Genomic DNA, 21,876 nt, shown 5'->3' on the forward strand with positions numbered 1-21,876 from the left:
AAACATGTTATTTTGTTTTTACAAAGTTATTTTTCGTGTATATTTAAATATTGATCAATGTGTTTTTTCAACTTGGTATTAAGGATGATTATGGATTATTATTTTTATTGTATTGTTTTTATTATGGCGAAATAAAATTTGATCTTAGAGAAAAGGAAAAATATAATGGCGAGAAAAATTAGTGTGAGTTTGCCTCACCAGATTTTATCAAATTTGAGGCTGTTGAGTGCATTTTTAGTATAATTTTGTAGTGCATTTTTGAAGTTTTGAATGAATGGCGCGAAGTTTATCAAGCATTGAGCAGCTGCATGGGCGCTGTCGAGGTTTTACACAGCCTTCTGAATATGGCCACTCCTTAAGATTTTTGTATTGAGTTTAAAAAAGTATATCAAACAATCTATCAATAGAAAGCGATATATAAACACATAAATGTATTTTTAATTATTATTCTTGATTATAATTATAAATTACTTAGATCAAAACTTGAAGTTCAAGTCTGTGTTGACTGTATTTCCTTTGATGTTTGATCTCTTTGTACCGTATCTGACGCCATTACATTAGCTCACTTCGTTCGTTCGCATTTACTCACAACACTACAGATTAATGCTTATTTTATCAGCGTAAATTTGTTTTAAATTCAATTTTCTCTGTTATCGAATTTCAGTTTAATTATCTGCTCAAATGGCTGACATAGAAAAACTTAATATTGACAGTGTTATAGCAAGATTACTTGAAGGTAAGGAAAAGCTAAATTACGGCAATCGTTGAACTTGTTACAGCTTACAAAATGTTAATAATTTTATTATTGTGTTTGTAATTTGTTTACATATTTATTTTTCAGTACGTGGAGGTAGACCTGGAAGGAATGTTCAGCTTCTTGAGTCGGAAATCCGTGGATTGTGTCTAAAATCCAGAGAAATTTTCTTGTCTCAGCCCATTTTGTTGGAATTGGAGGCACCATTGAAAATTTGCGGTTAGTAGTTCGATCACTCATATTTTTTACCTACTTGAACGATATTAGTATAATCTTATCACTCAACTCAATTTCAAATTACTATATTGCTATTCTGAATTACTACTATTCGATAGAGAAAGACGAATGTATACAACATGGATTCTAGCTTAGGACAAAGCCCGATGTGATGACCCGCCTTTTTTCAATATTTTTAATAATTGATGTTGACAATACTCTAATGCCTCAATCGATGCTTTCTAAATAATTATTTTAATAATACTATCAAATTTTCTAATCAATTTAGATTTTATGAATACTATAAAGAAATTAAAGTTTGACGAAATTTTTACCTACAGTAGTTTCATATTAAGCTTAGGGTAACTTTGATTGAATCCTGGCGTAAGGCCATTCTATTTTGTTTACTCTAGTCTATCCTTAGGATTAATAAACTTACATTCCGTACGATTATTGACCAATATACTGACATTATTTTTTTGTCAATCTTATGAGCTATCATAGTTAACCTAACCTAGCCTACCATACATCAGGCTGCATAGTAGGCTATTTCTGGAGATCTGTGCTTATTAAATATTCTTGTAGCTTGCAATAAACTTTTGAAATATGGAAAATATTCAAGTAATAACATACTTATTGAAATTTAAATTTTCTTTGTATTTAGCGGCAAACTCAAATCTCACTGCTTGCACAAAATTATTTGCAAATATAATTGTAAGGACATCTCCGGCAGACATGATTTTTCCGTATATCGGCCAGGGGCCTTTTCCTTATGCGCCCACTTCCAAGGCTTCAACTATACGGGCGTTATAGAGGCGCTGAATTTTTCACCTCGTCAACAGAATTCATACTATTTTATGGGGGGAACTATACGAGCATAATAAACGTGTCCCATAAGATACCATGCATTCTAAAGACGCCCGAAACAAAGTCGACGCGTCTATTCCGCTTATATAGTTGGAGCCTAATACAACTCTAGTCGCGTGGGTAGTCGTCAATTGAGGCCCAATTCTTAAGCAACGATTGCACGACGACTTAAGTCTATTATTGTATAGTCTATGTCCTGTAGCAACTGATAGCAGCTAATACAGCGCGGCTAGAATCATCGCTTAAGGTCAAATTACCAAGCAACGACTCCAGCTGTGCTGTATTAACGGCTGTAGTCTATTACTGTATATTATTGTAGTCTATATAGTTACTAGCCGTTAATACAGCCTGGCTAGAGTCGTACAGTCATCGCTTAGTAATTTGACCTTGACTGATCTATGTAGATTTTTCAATCTTGGTGCAATTATTCATGAAAATAAGAAGACAGTAATGTAATCCACGCTAATCGATTATGTTCAATCTGGAATGAAAAATGTATTCAGTTCAGTTATTGAGATGAAATAAAGGAAATTTTAGTTCTTATAATTATTATTTGAGCTCTCTCCATATTCTCTCGCTTTGTAGGCAATCTATTGAAAAACTAACTTTTCATTATGTTAGTATTATTTATATTTTTTATCGCTGCACCTCAGTATACCTCTAAGCCTTGAGAACTTCAATTCAATTCTAATATATTATTAATATCACATAAAGATCTAACAAATAGACAGGGGATGAGTCACAGTCATTTAGCGCTGGAGAAATTAGTCATTACAGTAGTATGACTCATCAATTGATTGTTTCAGTTGAACGTTGTGTATACAATTTTTTATTATTGCTCATCAATATTGATGTTCCTTCAACATGATTTAGTTATCAGTCTGTCTCCAATATATATATGATACCATGGCGTTGGAGATGTACTGGTACTGGTTTATTTCAACTGAATTCAATTTCAGATAATTGTGAGTACAACCTACCACAATCTAATTAGATCATGAGGTTGAATAGCGTTTTCCATTAATTTATCATGAACATCGACAAAGATAAACTTTAATAGAGTTGCAATTCATTCTGTCGCCTTTTCACAAAAACTGAGGATAATCTACTGCCGTCAAAAAGATACTTAGGGTAAAAGAAACGAGACGGGGCGCGCTACCTATACACTGAGCTATTGTTCCAAAAAAGCATATTGTAATAGGTTTTGAATATTCTAATTGGCAATAAATGAAATTGAATGAATGAAAAAAAAGGTTCATCCTCTAACTCGCGGCTAGCATACTTTATTGTCCTCTGATTCCGCTTCATTACCCTCATTAGTGGCCCCGTGTGTTTTCTTGAGGCAATTCTAGCTAATAGCACCAACTTATCTATTACTTTGCACCTCACATCAGTTTTGTATTTTCTACAATTATTGAATCTAAGTCAGTGATCCAGTACTTGTAATTGTATTATTCCCAATGGTTCATTTGATGAAACTCAACTTGCTCACAAGCTGTACTTATACAGACAAACTTTAATTACATTCAATTCAATACTTATTGAACGTACGATTTTTTGGCGTTCTTTTAAATTCTATTAGATTGAACACAACTTGGCAAACATAATGATCTGTATCATGTGTTTGTAAAGTTCCATTCAATTTCGTAGAATTTATAAGGAAGGCAAGCAAATGTACGTCCAAAAATCGATGTGGGCTTCACACACCACGTACGTTTGACTAAATGTGGACTCATCATCGATAGTAATGTGTGTGTTTATCCAATCACTGTATGCTACCACTAGTTTACAGCTGAAATTGCCTCTAAGTAACCACACTGGTCCACCAAAATATTCCTCGGAGTGGAATCCTTAACAATAGACCACGAAAATGTCGAAATTAAATAACATTAGGCGACCACTGAAGGGTCACTAGAGCTTCTATCTGTCCATCTATTGTTATCGGCGACCCCGTCTCGTTTCTTTAATGCGATACTTGTTTTCCTTCTACTGCGATTTCAAGAAATGGTAACTTTCTATATCACTAAAAAATATTGGTAAGGCATTTACCATTATCTAACTTGAGATTCATTATTTGCTTCATTATTCTAAACTAAAGTACAACCAGCTAACTAATGCCAAACATTACTCACATTTTTCTCAGAACTATTTCATCATAACTCAAATGCTGAAACGATAGGTACTTCAGGATATTTCATGTTTCTTTTCGTTCTTACTCTTTCTTATAATTTAATACCTAAAATTTTGTTTTGTATCCTTAAATATAGTCTCATTTTATCAATCTAACATTGTAATGCTGTTGCTTATCTTACAAGTTCCTTGCATATCAACTTATTTTATTTTAGTTCTTGATGTTTTTTTTATCATATCCTCGCATATTGAACAATGTTCAGGGCTTCAATTGCGCTATTCTATTTTTGACTGATTGTAAACTAACCATTTTTTTCTATCTGTAGGTGACATCCATGGTCAATACTATGATCTGCTGCGACTTTTCGAGTACGGAGGATTCCCGCCAGAATCGAATTACTTGTTCCTCGGTGACTATGTAGACAGAGGTAAACAGTCGCTCGAGACAATCTGCTTGCTGTTGGCGTACAAAATTAAATATCCAGAAAACTTCTTCCTGCTTCGAGGCAATCATGAGTGCGCCAGTATCAATAGGATATATGGATTCTACGATGAATGTAAGTCTGTTCAATTTAAAAAACCTCACTTGTATATTCTTGTAGAATTGTCTGGGGTTCATCATACTGTAACTAATCAAATACATTTTCTTATTCAAATAGCACCGAAATATGACTGGAAAAGACCTTCTTCTGGAAATAATTGACCGAGCGAAATGAGGTCTAAGATTCAAGTCGACGATTTTGCATTTCTCTTTATGTATATATTTATGTTTATATGTTTCGCATTTACGGCGAAACGCGGCAATAGATTTTCATGAAATTTGACTGGTATGTTCCTTTTTGAATTGCGCGTCGATGAATTTATAGGTTTTTTGAAATTTCGCATTTTAAGAATGATATAAAGGAAAAGGAGCCTTCTTCATACATACGCCTATATTACCATGAAAATCGGACTATAGAATTAATCATCACAAATCAGCTGTCTAGTGGATTATTAATTGCATGCAGTACTTCACACATGTGATTGATATCTCAAAGTAATAGTATTTTCTCCCGGCCTTTCTCTGCTTTCAACTCGGTCAGCTTTTGATGATAATTGTTCACAACAGATGATTAGCATCTTTGATACACCAACCCAAACAGCCATGAGTCGGTTTCACACCGATATCTCGCCGACACGACAGGACAGAACAGAATCTACTCTGATGGACAGTATTAGAGGAGGCTGTGGCTGTTCACAGAACTACTAGTATTTCTTGAATACTCTCATTAGTAATCATCTTGTTATTGCCATTTGGACTTTTCGTTTAAACTCTGGAATGAATGTTTTGGGTCAAACTCCTGTTTTTGTGTCTGAACTATTGGATTGCTCGCCTTGATTTATATTAATAAAATTAGGTGGTGGTTATTCTGAAGCAATTCAAACAATGTTTGAAAGTGATATGTAATCTCTAGATGAATAATGACAGAGTTGAAGATTGAATAATCTATCTTGGTTTTCAGAATTATTTATCTGTATTGTAAATTGACAGATTATTTCAACAGATTGTTCCCTTTAAAAATTCTAGTTTGTCGATAAATTATTAATACGGTTTTTTATTTTATATTGACATTTGATGCAAAGCTTGTAATATTACTGTTTCATTCAAACCGTGCACTTTCTATGAACAAAATTCATGCTGATACACTACTCACTTTTCTCTATAGGGCTACTGAAATTATTGAAACACAATAAACGTTATTAGATTTTATTCTATCAAATCACAAGTTTGAACTCATTAGAGTATTTTTCAATTGTAAATTACACTCTCATGAGTCTCTCTAATGAGTTAAAACTAGATGTGATTTGATAAAATAAAAGAGGATAGCATTTATTGATAAACGTTATTGATTAGAATTGATACGTTTATTGAGTTTCAACATTCATGCTGTAGTCTGTTAAGGATTTATGAATTTTTAAACGTGTCAGCTGAGCTTTAGTGTTTACAAGTTTGTGTTTCTTGAATAGTTCCAAATTTTCTTAAATAACTCAATATTATTCGTTAAAAGTGGTAATTGAGTGGAATATTTCTAATTAATTTATCAATTTAAGCCATCTAAATTCAAAATTTATAGTTTTAGTGTTTATTTTGAACCAAAATTTTCTAAAAATCGTACACGTGAAATTCTAACCTTATCTTGGACTTTGTCACCTATAAATTTGGAAGAGTAATAGCACAAGGACTACCTTATTATTTTATCTTTCAATGTAATTACATTAGTGTCATTTGCATTGTAAATAAATAAATAAAATTCGTTCCAATGAATTCGGTCTGGGTCTGAAATTATTGCTCCGACCACTTTCATTTTACAAGTCTTCCAAATCATGATTGTAACATAAAACATGGATTTTCCATGCTATATATTCCCTACTTTTTAAATCAATATCGTATTTTTCTGTAGTTTTGTCATTGTACAGTTCATGATTTGGCCTCTATCAAGATGAATAGTGCACATTACATAGTTGCATTAGTGTATCATGTCGGATTTTCCAATTTTTCTAGAGAAATACATTGATGATATTCTTTTTGTAGGCAAGAGGCGCTACAATATCAAACTGTGGAAGACTTTCACCGACTGCTTCAATTGTTTACCGGTGTCAGCCATTGTCGATGAGAAAATCTTCTGCTGTCACGGGGGTTTGAGTCCGGACCTGCACAGCATGGAACAGATTCGTCGTATCATGCGACCCACTGATGTTCCTGATCAGGGATTGCTCTGCGATCTGCTCTGGTCTGATCCCGACAAAGTAAGTGCAAATATTTTATAAAAGTTTCAATTCATACTTCCAAAAAGTTGCCAATTATTTTAGTTGTCATTTAGGCTCAACTCACACTTTCGCGACTCTAGTCTCTTCTCGACGCAGCATGTGTTTTCAAATGGTGACACTCAGACCAGTCGATTCCAGTCTCCGCGACCTCACGACTGTGAGACACTCGACTCGACATTTTGGCGAGCCTCGACTTGAGTTGCATAGTACCGTGCATTTTTAATGGAAGTGAGGTTATGTTTTATGAAAGTGATGTTTTATCATTTTATATTAGACAATAATACGAATTAGATAAGACAATATATTCATAATAATTATTATAAAATGTGTTACATGTGTCACAAGTAGTGACGAATTAGATCTTATATTTTTAATAAAGTAAGGTTAGAAAATAGAGTAGCATGGAACTGAAGTATCGACAATGAGCAAAAAAGACGTAAGGTCGAGAGACTGGAGTATCCTCGACTGGAGTCGTACGATTTTAGTCGAGGTAGTGTGAGTTGAGCCTTACTCCTTGAAAGTATTATATTGAGAAATTAGTTTTTTATCGGATCCATTAATTTTTATTGAGTTTCTTTAATTCGACGCGATCTATCCAGATCGCATTATTCAGATTCGCATTTGTCCAGATTTTTTATTGTTTGGTCGTTGGTCATTGATTCGGACATTGGAAACTGCTAGTTATTGAAACGAAAAATCAGGTGACACATTCACACTACTTCCTTGCAATGAAAATATTTTTTAATACTTCACTTAATTTTAATACTTAATTACATAATTTTTCATGTACAAGATTTTTGAAACTTGAATTAGGGTTGGCTATATCCTTCACCCGCTGTTTTATGAGTTCTTATTGAATTTTTTCAGCTTGATATTTATACATTGAAAGAAATTACCATATTTTTAATTTGATTCTGTAGACACTAGTTATTTTTGTTCAATCCTATATTTATTTTTTACTATTGTTTGTGAATTAAATTTTTGAACACTGATCCTTTACGACCTGTAGTGTTAACTTTCCACTTTCAATATCAACTTGCAGTCAATAATATGTTTACATGTTTTTATTATGTTGTCAAAATGTCTGAAAATAACAATTTAATACCGAACATATTTTCTAATGCCTAATCCACACTATCGCCAAGTCGCTTGGCTGATAAGTTTGGCCACATTGGCCATCTACACTGCAATTCAACCATTTGTGGATGTTCGGCTGACCACTCGCCTTCGCTCGACAAGAATCGGAGCGCTGGCAAAGCAGCCATCCACACTCTCGCGCTTGTCGTCAATTGTATGCACTTGTCAAGAGTGTGGATGCGGCATTACGTTGTACACTCCCAAACAGAAACATACTTTTTTACATGTTCTGGGTTTTTAAATGTATGTTATATCTTTGTTTCTAGAGAGATGTCCTTAAAATTTTCCACATTCATTGTATAATCTATGTTTCGGGTAGAACCTTGTTGAGATTTTAAAATTGAATGTTTTTGATTAGTGTTTTTCAGGCTCTGAACACAATTAAACTTTTTTTTTAAATCGTTTGAATGCGCTCAACGTTTTAGACGAATTTCCCATTTTTACTCTTCATTTTCTTTAAATTGTTTTCCTTGTCGCAGGATACGATGGGTTGGGGTGAGAACGACAGAGGCGTTTCATTCACGTTTGGCGTTGAAGTAGTGGCGAAATTCTTACATAAACTCGACTTCGATCTCATATGCCGCGCTCATCAGGTACAATTAATTATAATATTAAACTATCCAATATATCTTTTTGACTTATACTTTTTTACCAGACTGGTACATTCACCAAGACTCTCAGCACAGCTATGACAACATACACTAAAATAGCTTCTAACTTAGTAATGGAATTTGCAACTGAGGAATACTTGGACTAATATTTTGATAATTACTAATTAGTAAAAATTAGTGAACTTCTTAGTTTTACAAAGTTTACCTTGTAACTTTATTCCACAAATTAATTACTAAATAGTAGAACATATTCTACGTATTAGTCTGTGCAAACCTTAGATTGCAGCATTGCTCCTGTGGAGTACAGTGCTGCCAGATTTCACAGAAGTCAGAAAGGCTGTGAGCTAATTGCGTGAGAGAAAAAAGAGAGCGTAGGTCTTTTTGTAGAATCAGCATAAAAACGGCAACAATGTGCTCCTATTGTTTTAATTTGAATAACGAAAAAATGTTGATGTTGTTTTGGCCGTGATGTGATCAACACAATTTGTTGCAGGTTGTTGAAGATGGGTACGAATTCTTCGCCAAGCGTCAACTTGTGACTTTGTTTTCTGCCCCTAATTACTGTGGCGAATTCGACAATGCCGGTGCTATGATGTCAGTTGACGAGACTCTCATGTGCTCGTTCCAAATCCTCAAGGTAAGTGAACATCTGATTTTTCAAATTTCAAACCACAATTCGAACCAAAGATTCATTAATTCAGTTGCAATATTAGCTGGGGGATAGTTTATTCTAACCAGGGTGTGGGACTTGCTAACCGAAACTGTTTCCATTCACGATAACGCAAGTAAGGTCGGATAGGCGAGTGGATTAGTTGGATTTGGGGTTGACTGAACGTAGTAGAAACTAAAATTTTAGTCAAGTATTGGAGGAACAATAGACAAGAGACAATATACAATAGAACAGAGTCACAGTAATGTGACCTAGGTGAGACATATTGCTTGATTAAAGAACGGTAATTTAATTAGCTCATTATCGATTTCATTAATGAAAATGTAAACTTTTGTCTAAATAGTCAAAATTGAAATGACAAAAAATGAATAGCATTTGCAGAATAAATTTTATTATACAATTTGTAATTACGATTTTATCTTGAACTTACCGTCCATAAACCCGTTTCTCGGAAGTCACAAGTAGGTAGTTCGTTATTATGTAGCCGCACCACAAGATGTCATTTAAAATCTTTTGACATTTAAAACAATGTCAGACAGGGCCCATATTTACTAGTTTACTAGTGAATTCAAAATTTGTAGAGTGAATGTTGATGTTGTGAAACTTTTCCATCTCTTCCATTAATTCAGAGTCACTCTTTCTGTTGAAATTCATAGGTGAATATGTAACTTGTGACTTACGAGAAATGGGCCCCAGAAATGACCTATTTTCCCGAAATTAATATGAAGCATTAAGTCTGTATAACCACAAATCACATTTTAACAAAAATGTCACTGCACATTTCACATTAATATTTAACATTTTCACTGCAAGGTGGTTGTGTATTGTGAGTTGTTTGTTGTGGTATTAAAGATTGCTTGATCTTTGTTCTTTTCTTTGCGAATTTGACAATTTTATCTTTGGCGTTTTCTTCATAATTTTTCTATCCTCAACATTTTTGAATCTGAATATGTTCTGAATGAAGGGTTACATGTACTTTACATATTCTATCATTACTAAATCTCATTTAACTAGGTGAATGTGTATTGTTCTAATTATAAGCCTTTACCTAAGGCCCCATTTATGCTCTGTGGTTGTGTGATTCCTGCAAGTACATTGGCTCTTATGAGCGTATATATGAACTATCGTGGGATTCGCAGCTATTGCCCTATAGGGTGCACTGTGTCCTTTTTCATCTGACACAACACACATCACATCACTAAATACATAAAAGAAAACTCACCATATATTATCTTTGTTTGAAACAGATTTATTCTCAAAGCACAAGTCCAACATGTACATCTCAAAAACAACGTATTTTCCTCTTTTTCATAACCTCTAAATTCAATGTCTGTTCCTCTTAGGTTCATAAAAGATTATATAATAAATGTATTATTTCTAAATTCAAACAGAAACATTATTTCTAAATTTGAAACAAATTTATTTAATTATAATTTATTCATTTATTATGAATAATGGGTATGAGGGCCTATTTTGAAATGTGTAAAATTACAAGGGCCAAGCCACACGAAGCGGGTTTTGAGACGAGTCGGCGGGGCAGGAAGCTGCCATCCGATTGGCTGATTATCAGATGATTCCCCTTGACTCATAGATAGTGAGCGTTGAGATAGTTTCCATTGTTATTTAAAATTATATCTCGTCTCTGAAGAACGTCCACAGCCCTGATATATACACTTCCACTATTTTTAAGAAACCCGTGCGCTGTTTGGACATTATTCGCGCGAGCGACTATTGTTCAAACACAATCTCAATTACTATTTTCTAACAGCAGGTTATCTGCGGTGCGAAGTGAACTATAAACTTAGTGCATAAATGGGGTCTAAGCAGAGGAAGGTTGTGTTCTTTTTCCTTTCTGTATTTGCTTTGTTCCTTTTATTGTTTTAGTTTTTTCTCTTTTCAAACTGGTGCTTTTTTTGGTGCATAACCATTCACCTAGAGCCTTTCACTTCTCAATACATGTCGCATTGTGGACAACAGTTCTAAAATATTATTATAGTCTGATTAATTTTCTTCATTTCATTATTTGTTTGAAACGCATGCTTTTTAATTTTAATTAACCTGGTAGTGGTGAGTAGCTTTTATACATTAATTTATAGAAGTAGTTGCTAAAGGTACCTTTCTATCAGTTATATAAGAGTCTAGCAGCATTGGTTCTCAGTGCTTTTAGTAGATCAATACCTTGATTTTTTTTCATAATCAGCTGATGTTCAACTTATTATAATTATACGTATTTGTACAGAAACAGTAAGATACACATATAAAAAGCATAGCATCAGCTAACGAAGAATGAAATGCGCGTGTTCGAGGCGCATAAGTCTGTACTCAACTTACTGGATAGATCAATGTATACACAATTTAGGGTAGTCCATTATTAACTATCAATGAATATGAACTAATTTGAAATGAATATATTCAAATTAGAATGGTGTTGTGGATGTAAATCCGATATTCAAAAAGTCCACACCAACAAACTATTATGTTCCTTGCTTTATTGAATTAGCTGGCATTGGCTATGAAATTTTTTTATAACAATTGATACAATAAGTGTGAATTTTTTCAAAGTCTCCTACTTCTGAAAAAAAATATAAATTTTACAAAGTCGAAGGAAGTTACTTTTGTGTTTGTGCACCCCATATCAGCTGTGGTGTTTTAGTTAGAAGCTTCTCACCACTGCTGGGTTCATTTAGCTTGAATGCCTGAATGTTTTGTCATAGTTTCTCACATTTTTTGATTTTTTGATTTTTTAACAGGGTTGCCGTAGTCAGTAAAGGGGATAATAGTCAGTAAAGTCAGGGTTTTGGTGAGGAAAAAACAGGTAAATGTTTCAAAAAATACTTGAAATCAAGATAAGCCGGCCGGGTTGGTCTAGTGGTCTAAGAGTACAAACTTCAGTCTGCTAGCACCGCCTGGTTTGTGGGTTCGAATCCCGCCGGTGGCATGGACGTATGATCATCTCATCAAATCACCCACGCTTTCTCCATTATCCACGCTCATGCAAAACGATTTTATGGGCATCATCCGTAATAAAAAAAAATGCCACAAGTCAAGAAAACTTGTAGTGGAAAATCCAATCTTCTCATTTTTCGATTTCCGCAAAAGGAGTGATAATTGAGACGAAAATTTAGACGTCAGGAAAATTAAGACTGATAATGCAGAAGCCATTTCATACTAGAGCAAGTTGCAGGATATCAATTCATATCCTGCCGTCAAATAAGATCTATTAACTGACTTTTTTTCTTTTATATACCATGCACGTTAATTAAATATTTATAATTTAGTTAATGTATGTTTCTTGTTTTTCATTGCTGCTGTGTCATTTGTTTTCAATTGTTGAAAATTTAGCACTTTGCTTTTTTTACAAATAAAACTGTGAGCGAATTGCATTAAAGTAAAACATAAAATTTTTATCTTCATTCGTGATACCCCCCAACAGTTCAAAAAGTTAGGAACAATCGCTCAGATTCGTCAGGAAAAATAGTATCAAATATCTATGGCAACCCTGTTTGAGTAAAATACTCTTTATAATCTTCTCCTAATAATCCTGTTCATTTACCTGTTTCCAGGGTATTATCAGAACTCCTCTTCCAATCAATGAATCCTCTCCAATCTGCGAATCAAGTTCATCTTCCAATCAATCCTCTCCAATCTGCGAATCAAGTTCATCTTCCAATCAATCCTCTCCAATCTGCGAATCAAGTTCATCTTCCAATCAATCCTCTCCAATCTGCGAATCAAGTTCATCTTCCAATCAATCCTCTCCAATCTGCGAATCAAGTTCATCTTCCAATCAATCCTCTCCAATCTGCGAATCAAGTTCATCTTCCATCAATCCTCTCCAATCTGCGAATCAAGTTCATCTTCCAATCAATCCTCTCCAATCTGCGAATCAAGTCATCTTCCAATCATCCTCTCCAATCTGCGAATCAAGTTCTCTTCCAATCAATCCTCTCCAATCTGCGAATCAAGTTCATCTTCCAATCAATCCTCTCCAATCTGCGAATCAAGTTCATCTTCCAATCAATCCTCTCCAATCTGCGAATCAAGTTCATCTTCCAATCAATCCTCTCCAATCTGCGAATCAAGTTCATCTTCCAATCAATCCTCTCCAATCTGCGAATCAAGTTCATCTTCCAATCAATCCTCTCCAATCTGCGAATCAGTTCATCTTCCAATCAATCCTCTCAATCTGCGAATCAAGTCATCTTCCAATCAATCTCTCCAATCTGCGAATCAGTTCATCTTCCAATCAATCCTCTCCAATCTGCGAATCAAGTTCATCTTCCAATCAATCCTCTCCAATCTGTGAATCAAGTTCATCTTCCAATCAATGAATCCTCTCCAATCTGTGAATCAAGTTCATCGTGATCAAGCTCATAACATGTTTAAAGTTATAGTTTCTAGTTCGATATGAATTTCAAAGTTATCGTTTCAAGTTCAATACCACGTTCAAAGACTTTTTTACTTTTCTATTGTTAATAAGTTATTTTTCAACAAATTATAAAATACAAAAGAATATTCACGTACGTAAACACATTAATATATACTCAAGAATAAATGAAAACAGAAAATAGAAAACAGCATTGATTTTTCTGGTGAGTATTTATAGATTTTTTTCATTTAAACCTGGATCGTCTTCGTCCAAGTTCATTATATGAAAGAGAAATTCACAATATTCGATCAAAATAGTACGTGCTAAATAGATATTACAGTGGAACCTCGATGATTGGGGCGGTCCCTTGAGATGTACTATATCGAGTTTCCATTGTATGGTAAATCCATACATGCGTATTAATGGATGTAGTGTTTCTTGATACTTACAGGGAGAAACAGAAATGCTATCTGCAGTAGGTTTTGAAGCACGTGACATAAAATATATTGAAAAAGTGGATCAGCGTCACTTTGAATTTTGTTTTTCAATACAGTTGTTTAGTTTTTCGGGGTTTTCTTTAGATATCATCAAATTAACTTTTTAAATTTTTGTGGTGAAGCATTCTGAAATAGTTTGTATACTTGTTCCAACCAGTGCTTGATAATCAGTAACTTCTGTTTTGTTTTTTACAGCCTGCTGACAAGAGGAAATTCACTTACGGTGGTTTGAATGTTGGGCGTCCAGTGACTCCTCCCCGTGGCGCTACTAATAAAAATAAAAAGAAATAAACTTCCTCTCGAGTGGAGAGAAGTTGCCAATGCCTCCTGCCCTTCCGTCTGTTAAGAAGTTGTTCATTTTTTATCTGCTCCTCCCCTTTGTAGAAAATTATTCAAATTGCTTTAATATGTACAGGGAGAAACAGAAAGGCTACCTGGAGTAGGTCTTGAAGCATTTTAATTTTGTCTTGTCAGTTTACGAACAAACCAGTTGATATTGCATAGTTGAATTTACTATACAAAATTATAATATACAGAGTTTCAAAAATTAAAATTTATTTACAATATTTATCTTCATTTAAATTTATGTTTTAAAAGTAATTTATTCACCAAATTATAATATGTAGATTTTTAATATTATTCTATTTACAAAATGTATCTTCATTCAAATTTATGTTTTAAAAGTGATTTATTTACCAAATTTACCTTTATAATCCAGGAAAAATCATGTCTAATATTCCTGAGAGATAATCCTGTAGAGTGATGTAATTTTTCAAGAAATTGTATGTGAGTTAAAATTACTTAATAACAAAGAAATTCTATATGAGTTCAAATTACTCCTACGCCTGTGTGCTCAACATTCACTCTATGGAAGTGAAAATTATGAATTGAAAGTGTAAGTTCTTTGTTCATTATAATAAATTGACCAGTTTTAGTAACGATTTCATTAAAACATTGTAATCACAAAATGCCTTTGTTACTTATTGGATTTCCAGGATCTCATGTAACCTATTTTAAGATCAGAGGAATTTTATTGTTAAAAGGAATGAATAATATATCAGGAATATATATATTCTATTATTATATATTATAATATGAGATGTATCCGTACAGTATAGGGTAAGTTATTCACTGAAACATGAAATCTTTCACTTTCAGAACAGAAAAATCACTCATCTTCAAATGCTTATAACTCAAGAATTGCAGTGAATTTCGTCAATGTGATAAGATATTATTGTTCCTCTCGTCAAGTACCAACATTCCTGAGAGTTTAAGGAATTTAATTTTTCACCATTTTTGCAGAAATCCATCTGGAATCAGATTCACTGTTTCACGATGATTTTCCATGGCTTTTCTCATTTTTTTTGTGAAAATAAAAATAGCTCAAACTTGCTCTTTGATGTGAGGAACACGAATCTGGAATCAGATTTGCAAAATTCGCTACCGTTCAGGAAATATGGATGTTTGAAAATTTGCAAATTTTATGTTCGAACCTGCATAAGGCCAGTTTCACACTCATTCGGTTCGTTTCGTTTTCGGCAAATTCCGATAAGTGTGAAACGGTAATTCGGTTTGAATTCGGTACCGAATAGAAACCGCATAGAACCGAACGCCCACTTGACTCTAATAAATTCCATCAGGCTTCAATTCGCTGCTAGCAAGAGGCTACTTTCGGTTCGTTTCGTTTTCGGCAAATTCCGATAAGTGTGAAACGATGATTCGGTTTGAATTCGGTACCGAATAGCAACCGCATAGCACCGAACGCCCCCTCGACACGAATAGGTTTCATCATATTCATTGCTAGGGGAACAGGAAGAAAGTCTTTTACACACGCTTGCCTTTTTTGTTTTTATTTTAACCTGATATCGTGATTATCTGTTTCAAAATTTTCCAAGTCAAATCATATGGTCAATTAATTTCTGTTAGTTCACAGGAACATTATTTTCTCAATGAATAGTTTTCTAAAAAAAATATGAAAGATAAATTAAAACTCAGGGAGAATTTTAATTTTTCAACGAATATTACATGATTTCATCAATGGAGAGAAGAGATGAAGTTTATATACCATGTGTCAAAACAAGGAACAAATTTTCAATTTAAGAAAATGATCTCACTGAACATCCAAAATTAACGTAATTAGAAAGAAACAATTCAAATAATTCACAATTTTTAATGAACTTAAAAATTTTGTTGTTTTAAGCCCGGTCCAGACGCTAAAGTTTAGCTTCAGTCTTTTGCTCAAGCAAAAGTCGGAGCATGTAAGTCGTTGCATCTGGACGGTAAAATGGATGGGTGTTCAAGTTTATGTTTTGAAGGGACGGATTCAAAGATTCAAAGAACCTCACACGTCAACCGAAGCTTATTGTGTGTCCCAAAAGTATGTTAGTTAGGCAAACCAACTCCCGTGTCCTTTACAAGATCCAGGAGTTTCTTCCCTATACCAACATCCCATTCCTCACCTGGTTGCTTACAGCCAAACAGAGCCCTTCTTCTAGCTCCAAGACTTTTGCAATCCAGTACGATATACTTAGCAGTCTCTTCACACTGATTACAAAGCCTACACATCTGGCTTTCATTTCTGAGTCCAATTGTGTGGAGATGTTTCCTGAAGTGGTCATGTCCAGTTATCAGGGCAATCACCTGTTTGACCTGACCTCTACCCAGACTCACCAGCCACCTCGTGAAGCGAGGGCTTGCGTCTGCCAGCAGTCTTTTGCCGAGTGCTTGACCAGGGTGACCCTGTAATTGCTGGTGGTGTAAGCCCCTGGACCATTTATTTATTGTGTGGAAGGCAGTTGTTTTACTTATGCCACAGCCCGGCTCTGGACCAAGGAATGGCATACTTGAACCCCGCTTAGCAAGCTCATCTGCATGCTCATTACCTCCTATGCCTACATGGCCAGGTACCCAACCAAGATGCACAGAGTTGAACGTTGCAAGCCTGCTAAGCGTTTTGTGGCATTCCCACACAAATTTGGACTTGATTTCATTTGAGTCAAGAGCCTTGAGGGCTGCCTGACAGTCTGACAGGATTTCTATATGCTTATTGCAGTAGCGCCTGGCAATGCCTATGTTTGAAAAAAAAAAATTTATTTGAAAATTTACATATTTGAGGGCACCAGGAACTGAATCCCATTATTGCCCTCATAACACACATTGAGCATAATACAATTTGAAAATACAATACATTAAAATGAAAATAGAATAACTTAACTTATATACTATTGAGTTTTAGAAAAAACAAAATACAAAAAAAAAATAGAAAACCTTGCAAATATGAAACTTATAGTATAACAGATAAAAGAAGAAGAACTAAGTATGTAACTAATACTGAAAAATTCAAGAAGAAAAGAAAAAAGAAATAAAGAAAAGAGAATTATGGAAACTTTGCAAATATGAAACTTATAAATAAAAACACTAATAAATTATGTAAAACATAGGAAAGAAAAAAAAAGACAAACTCAACAAACATAAATCTTATTCAAGTCCCGCCTGAACACACTGTCTGAATAAAAAAATCTAATGCATTATTAAGCCTATTGTATAATCGAAGAGACCTAAACAGGGGAGCATTGTAACCACTGACCGTTCTACATCTGATAATATCAAAGGTGGGATGATCTCTGGAATTGAACACAGGAACATGGAACCTGATCAATGAGAGCAGCGAAGGAGAAGAAATCGACCCCTTAACAGACCATGCACGAAAATCAATGAGTCTCTCTCCCGTTGTAATCTCAATGATACAAAGTGAAAGGTACTTCTCAAACGGTCTGTAGGAAAACCCAAAGGACAGGATTGGCCGAAGCGCTTGTAATAGAGAAACCTCAAAAACTTATTCTGAACTACCTCAAGACCATGAGTACACAAATCAGTATAAGGGTTCCAAATCACAGAGCAATATTCCAACACACTCCGGACCAATGACACATAAACAGTACATATTGCATCAAGGTTATTGAAGTTAGCTGTATTCCTCATAACAAAACCTAGCATTTTATTGGCTCTAGCTATGCTATGGTCCATGTGCACTGAGAACCTGAGACAGCTATCAAAGATTACACCCAAATCATTACATGTATCGACTCTTTCCAGATTCATACCATGTACTTGTTGCATGTTGGCACAAGCCATGATGCCCCAAATCTCTACCAGAAAGATGGTGCAGTGTTGTCCCAGACTTGCATAGACTTGTGTTCTAGGTGAATCAATGTACACCCTGTAGCCAGATTTCCCATCAATGAGAGAACCGTCTGTGTACCAGACAAGGCTGCCTCTTTTGGGATAGGGCCCTCCCTCAGACCTCCTTCCACTCCTCTCTAGAGCAGAATTTAACAGAGAAAGGTCTAGTAAAAACCAACTCCGTGCTCATGACATCTGACATCATCTCAAGCACAGGGCTGTGAGCAACAGCTTTGGCGATTGTGCAGTGGCCTGTTCCAGACAGGCCTTCTCTCCATTGGCCTGCAACTTTCAGTCGATAGGCTGATTTCCGTGCCTCTGCCATAGTAAAAATGTTTAATGGCAGTAAGCCAAGAGCAACTTCAAGAGTTGGTGACGGGCTGCTCATGAAAGCTGCAGTGACTAGAAGTGTGCCCATCCTTTGTAGACTTGTTTGTTTGGCTGTGGCTGTAACCTGGTTGACCTTTGTCCACCAGACTAGGGATCCATGAGTTACCTGAGGCCTTATTACTGCCTTGTACAGCCACAGTGCTATGTGAGGCTTTATCCCCCACATGGAGCCTGCAAATCTTCTGGTCGTCATAAGCGCCCATTTAGCTTTATGCAGAGTATTGTTTAAATGATTGTTCCAAGTCAGCTTTGATTCAATGGTCAGCCCTAAATATTTGACTGTACTTGATACTTCAAGCCGTGTAAATCCAAGTTTCAACCTGGAGAGAGACTCCAGGATCTTTTTCCTTGTAAATGGAATGACTGCAGTCTTCGAGGGATTTATACTTAGTCCCTCTCCAAGACACCAGTCATTAACAGTTTTGAGGTTGACGTTCATGATGTCAGCAACAATGTTGGTGAACTTTCCCTGTACCATGAGGACTATGTCACCAGCATAGCCCTGTACAAAGACACCTTTACTTGTGAGTTCATTAAGGAGACCATCGACCACAAGGTTCCAAAGAAGAGGTGAAAGCACACCTACCTGTGGACAGCCCCTCGCAGGCGCAATCACCATTGACTCACCTTGAAGATCAGCCATGGTCCGCTTGGACCATGACCTTGTGACATTGTCAAATGCGCCCTCAATGTCCATGAAGGCACACAGAGCAATCTCCCTGGCAGCAAGGCTGTCCTCCACCCTGCTCACAAGCTGATGCAGGGCTGTTTCACAGGACTTGCCAGGCTGATAAGCATGCTGATCCCTGTGGAGGGGAGTGTCTGAAAGCACTCCCTTCCTTAGATGTCTTTCCACCAGTCTTTCCAGCGTCTTCAAGAGAAACGATGTGAGATTGATGGGATGAAATGATTTTGCAGTCGAGTAGTCTGCTCTTCCTCTCTTTGGAATGAAGACCACTCTACTGAGGCACCAGGCTTGAGGGATGTACCCATAGGCCAGACTTGCTCTAAAAAGTTCACACAAGAGAACTAGTAGAGCTTCTGGTCCTTGCTGCAGCATAGCTGGTATTATACCATCCCCCTCAGGAGATTTGAAGGGGCCAAACTTGGATATGGAGACTTTGGAGAGTGTGACAATTCGCCTGGCTAAAGTCCAGCTTCCACGATCAGCTCTTGGCCATGAGCTTATTTTGCTGTTGCCAGACCTGCCTGAGAACTCACTCTCGAAGGTACAATCTGGAAAGTGAGTCTCAAGAAGAAGTTTGAGACTTTCATCAATTCCAGTGGTATATTGTCCCCCTGGTGACCTAAGAGTTCCCAAGAGGCCAATTGGGCTTGAAGCTAAAACATGCTGCAGTCTCGCTGCTGTGCTGAGACTGTTTACCTCTTGTGTAAATTGTCTCCAAGAGTTTTCTTTAGCTTTTTTGATTGCAAGGCTGTATTCTGTGAGTGTCCTGTGGTATGGCTCCCAAATACGGCTCTGTTTGCAATTGTTATGAAGCTTCCTTATGGCCGCCCTTTTGCGGTCAAGGTCAGCAGTCCACCACTTAGTATTGGTGTGACTCTTTCCCTGCTGCAATGGGCAACTGTCCTGAAAGCAACTCATGATTGCATTCTGAAGGTCAGAAGCAATCTCATCAATGTCTGCAAAGCAGGTAACCCTCCTGCCCAGTGACCCAAGTTGAGACAGAAGGTCAGACTTATAGAGTGACCAATCTGTTTTCCTCGGATTCCAATAGCAGGAAGAGCCACCCTCGCTTTGCATGTCAAAACAGATGACATACCTGTGATCAGACAGAGAGGCCTCAAACTTACGTGCCAGTTGTCAATGACCCTTAGGAGTCCTTCTGATCAGAATGTAATGTCAATAACCTCACTCCGGTTTCATGTAACGAACGTCGGACAGTTTCCAACATTACAGACATAAAGATTCTTGGATATGAGGAACTGAAAAAGAGCCTCACCTCGTGGGTTTGTATCTGAGCTGTCCCATCCAGTTATGTGGTGAGCATTGGCATCACAACCTACAAGGAGTTGTTGACTGCCAGTACAAGATGACTCCACCAGGAGTTCCAGTTCTCTTGATGGAGGAGGATCTCCAGAGTCGTAGGGCAAGTAGGCTGAGCATACAGTTGTGCTCCATTTCCTGCCCTCATAGCTCCAGGTTAATGAGATCACAGTAAGATCTCTGGAACCGAATTCATTAAGAGTTAGGCAGTCCATACCCTTTCTCACAAGTATGCAGGTTCTGACATTCTTGAGAGAGGTACAGTATATCAACCTACCCTTGGTATCGCCCAGGCCTGCAACTCTTCCTCGGTGAAGCCATGGTTCTTGGATCAGTGCCAGGTCAAATCCCTCTCTGAGGAAGAACTGGCAAAAAGCAGCAGATGCTGCTTTACTGTGGTGGAGATTGATTTGAAGGACCCTGGGCATTATCCTTAACTGGTGTTGAGATAATTGAAACCTGCCAGAGTCCTAGGTTAGCTCTAGAGTTGGCTGACCTGACAGCACTAAAGCAGGCCTCATCCAGGAAACAGACAAATCCATAACCTTTTGGGTCCAGCTTGGCTGGCAGGACATTTCACTCATTCACGTTCAAGGTGGGGTTTTGCTTGTCGAGCATCTCAATGATCTTTTCTGGAGTTTTCTTCAGAAGCAACAGATGAGCTCTAAAGAATACCCTCACTGACATTAAGATTTCTTTTCTCAGACCGACAATGAGTTTCATTGGATGAGTTCCTCCAGCCAATGCTTAGTAGCATCGTCGATGCAGGATATGATCAAGGCACCCTTCTCCATGTAGGTGCCTGCAAACGATGGAATGCATCCATCCTCAAGGGGTAGGAGCTCATCTATGGTGGTTTCTTGAATGACTTCTCCTTGCTCTGCTGAAAGCTTAGCCTCAGGATAGCCTTCCAAGACAATAGCCATTTTGGTGGCAGAAGTGGCTCCTCTATTGGAAGTCTCTAGATTCAGGGTTTGGTCCTCGTGACCTGCGTGAGTTCCACTCCTGACCTTTTTTGTAGGTCCTTCCGCTGCGGGAGGGGTCGCCAATTCACCTCTAGGGCGCTTGGCCGCCCTTGACCCAGCTTCATGACCCACATTTTTGCCTGGAGTTTCTCCCCGCTCTGGTCTCTTAGGTTTTTTCTTTTTGGCCCTGCGAAACTTTGCAGGGTCAAAAGCCTCGTCCCTCTCATGAAGTTTAGCCTGAATGGCCGCCCTTCTTTGAGCATTGATGAGAT

The 21,876-nt window shown here is 36.6% G+C and overlaps 1 protein-coding gene across 2 annotated transcripts; it reads left to right on the plus strand.

Annotated features, from left to right (window-relative positions):
* Positions 1 to 357: 357 nt before the first annotated feature.
* On the plus strand, positions 358 to 15,027 carry LOC111057451 (serine/threonine-protein phosphatase PP1-gamma catalytic subunit). 2 transcript variants are annotated; one of them, XM_039442250.1, is made up of 8 exons: positions 520 to 736; positions 842 to 973; positions 4,294 to 4,524; positions 6,540 to 6,754; positions 8,392 to 8,505; positions 9,017 to 9,160; positions 11,944 to 12,008; positions 14,255 to 15,027. In XM_039442250.1, the coding sequence occupies exons 1-7, from the start codon at positions 682 to 684 to the stop codon at positions 11,959 to 11,961; spliced, it is 909 nt and encodes a 302-aa protein (XP_039298184.1). In that variant the 5' UTR covers positions 520 to 681; the 3' UTR covers positions 11,962 to 12,008; positions 14,255 to 15,027. The 2 variants fall into 2 exon arrangements, with proteins under 2 accessions (XP_022200568.1, XP_039298184.1); XM_022344876.2 differs by lacking the exon at positions 11,944 to 12,008 and having other exon boundaries at positions 358 to 736; positions 14,255 to 15,022.
* The last annotated feature ends 6,849 nt before the right edge of the window (positions 15,028 to 21,876 follow it).

This window comes from Nilaparvata lugens, chromosome X (genome assembly GCF_014356525.2).
Source record: "Nilaparvata lugens isolate BPH chromosome X, ASM1435652v1, whole genome shotgun sequence".
Classification (NCBI taxonomy): Eukaryota; Metazoa; Arthropoda; class Insecta; order Hemiptera; family Delphacidae; genus Nilaparvata; species Nilaparvata lugens.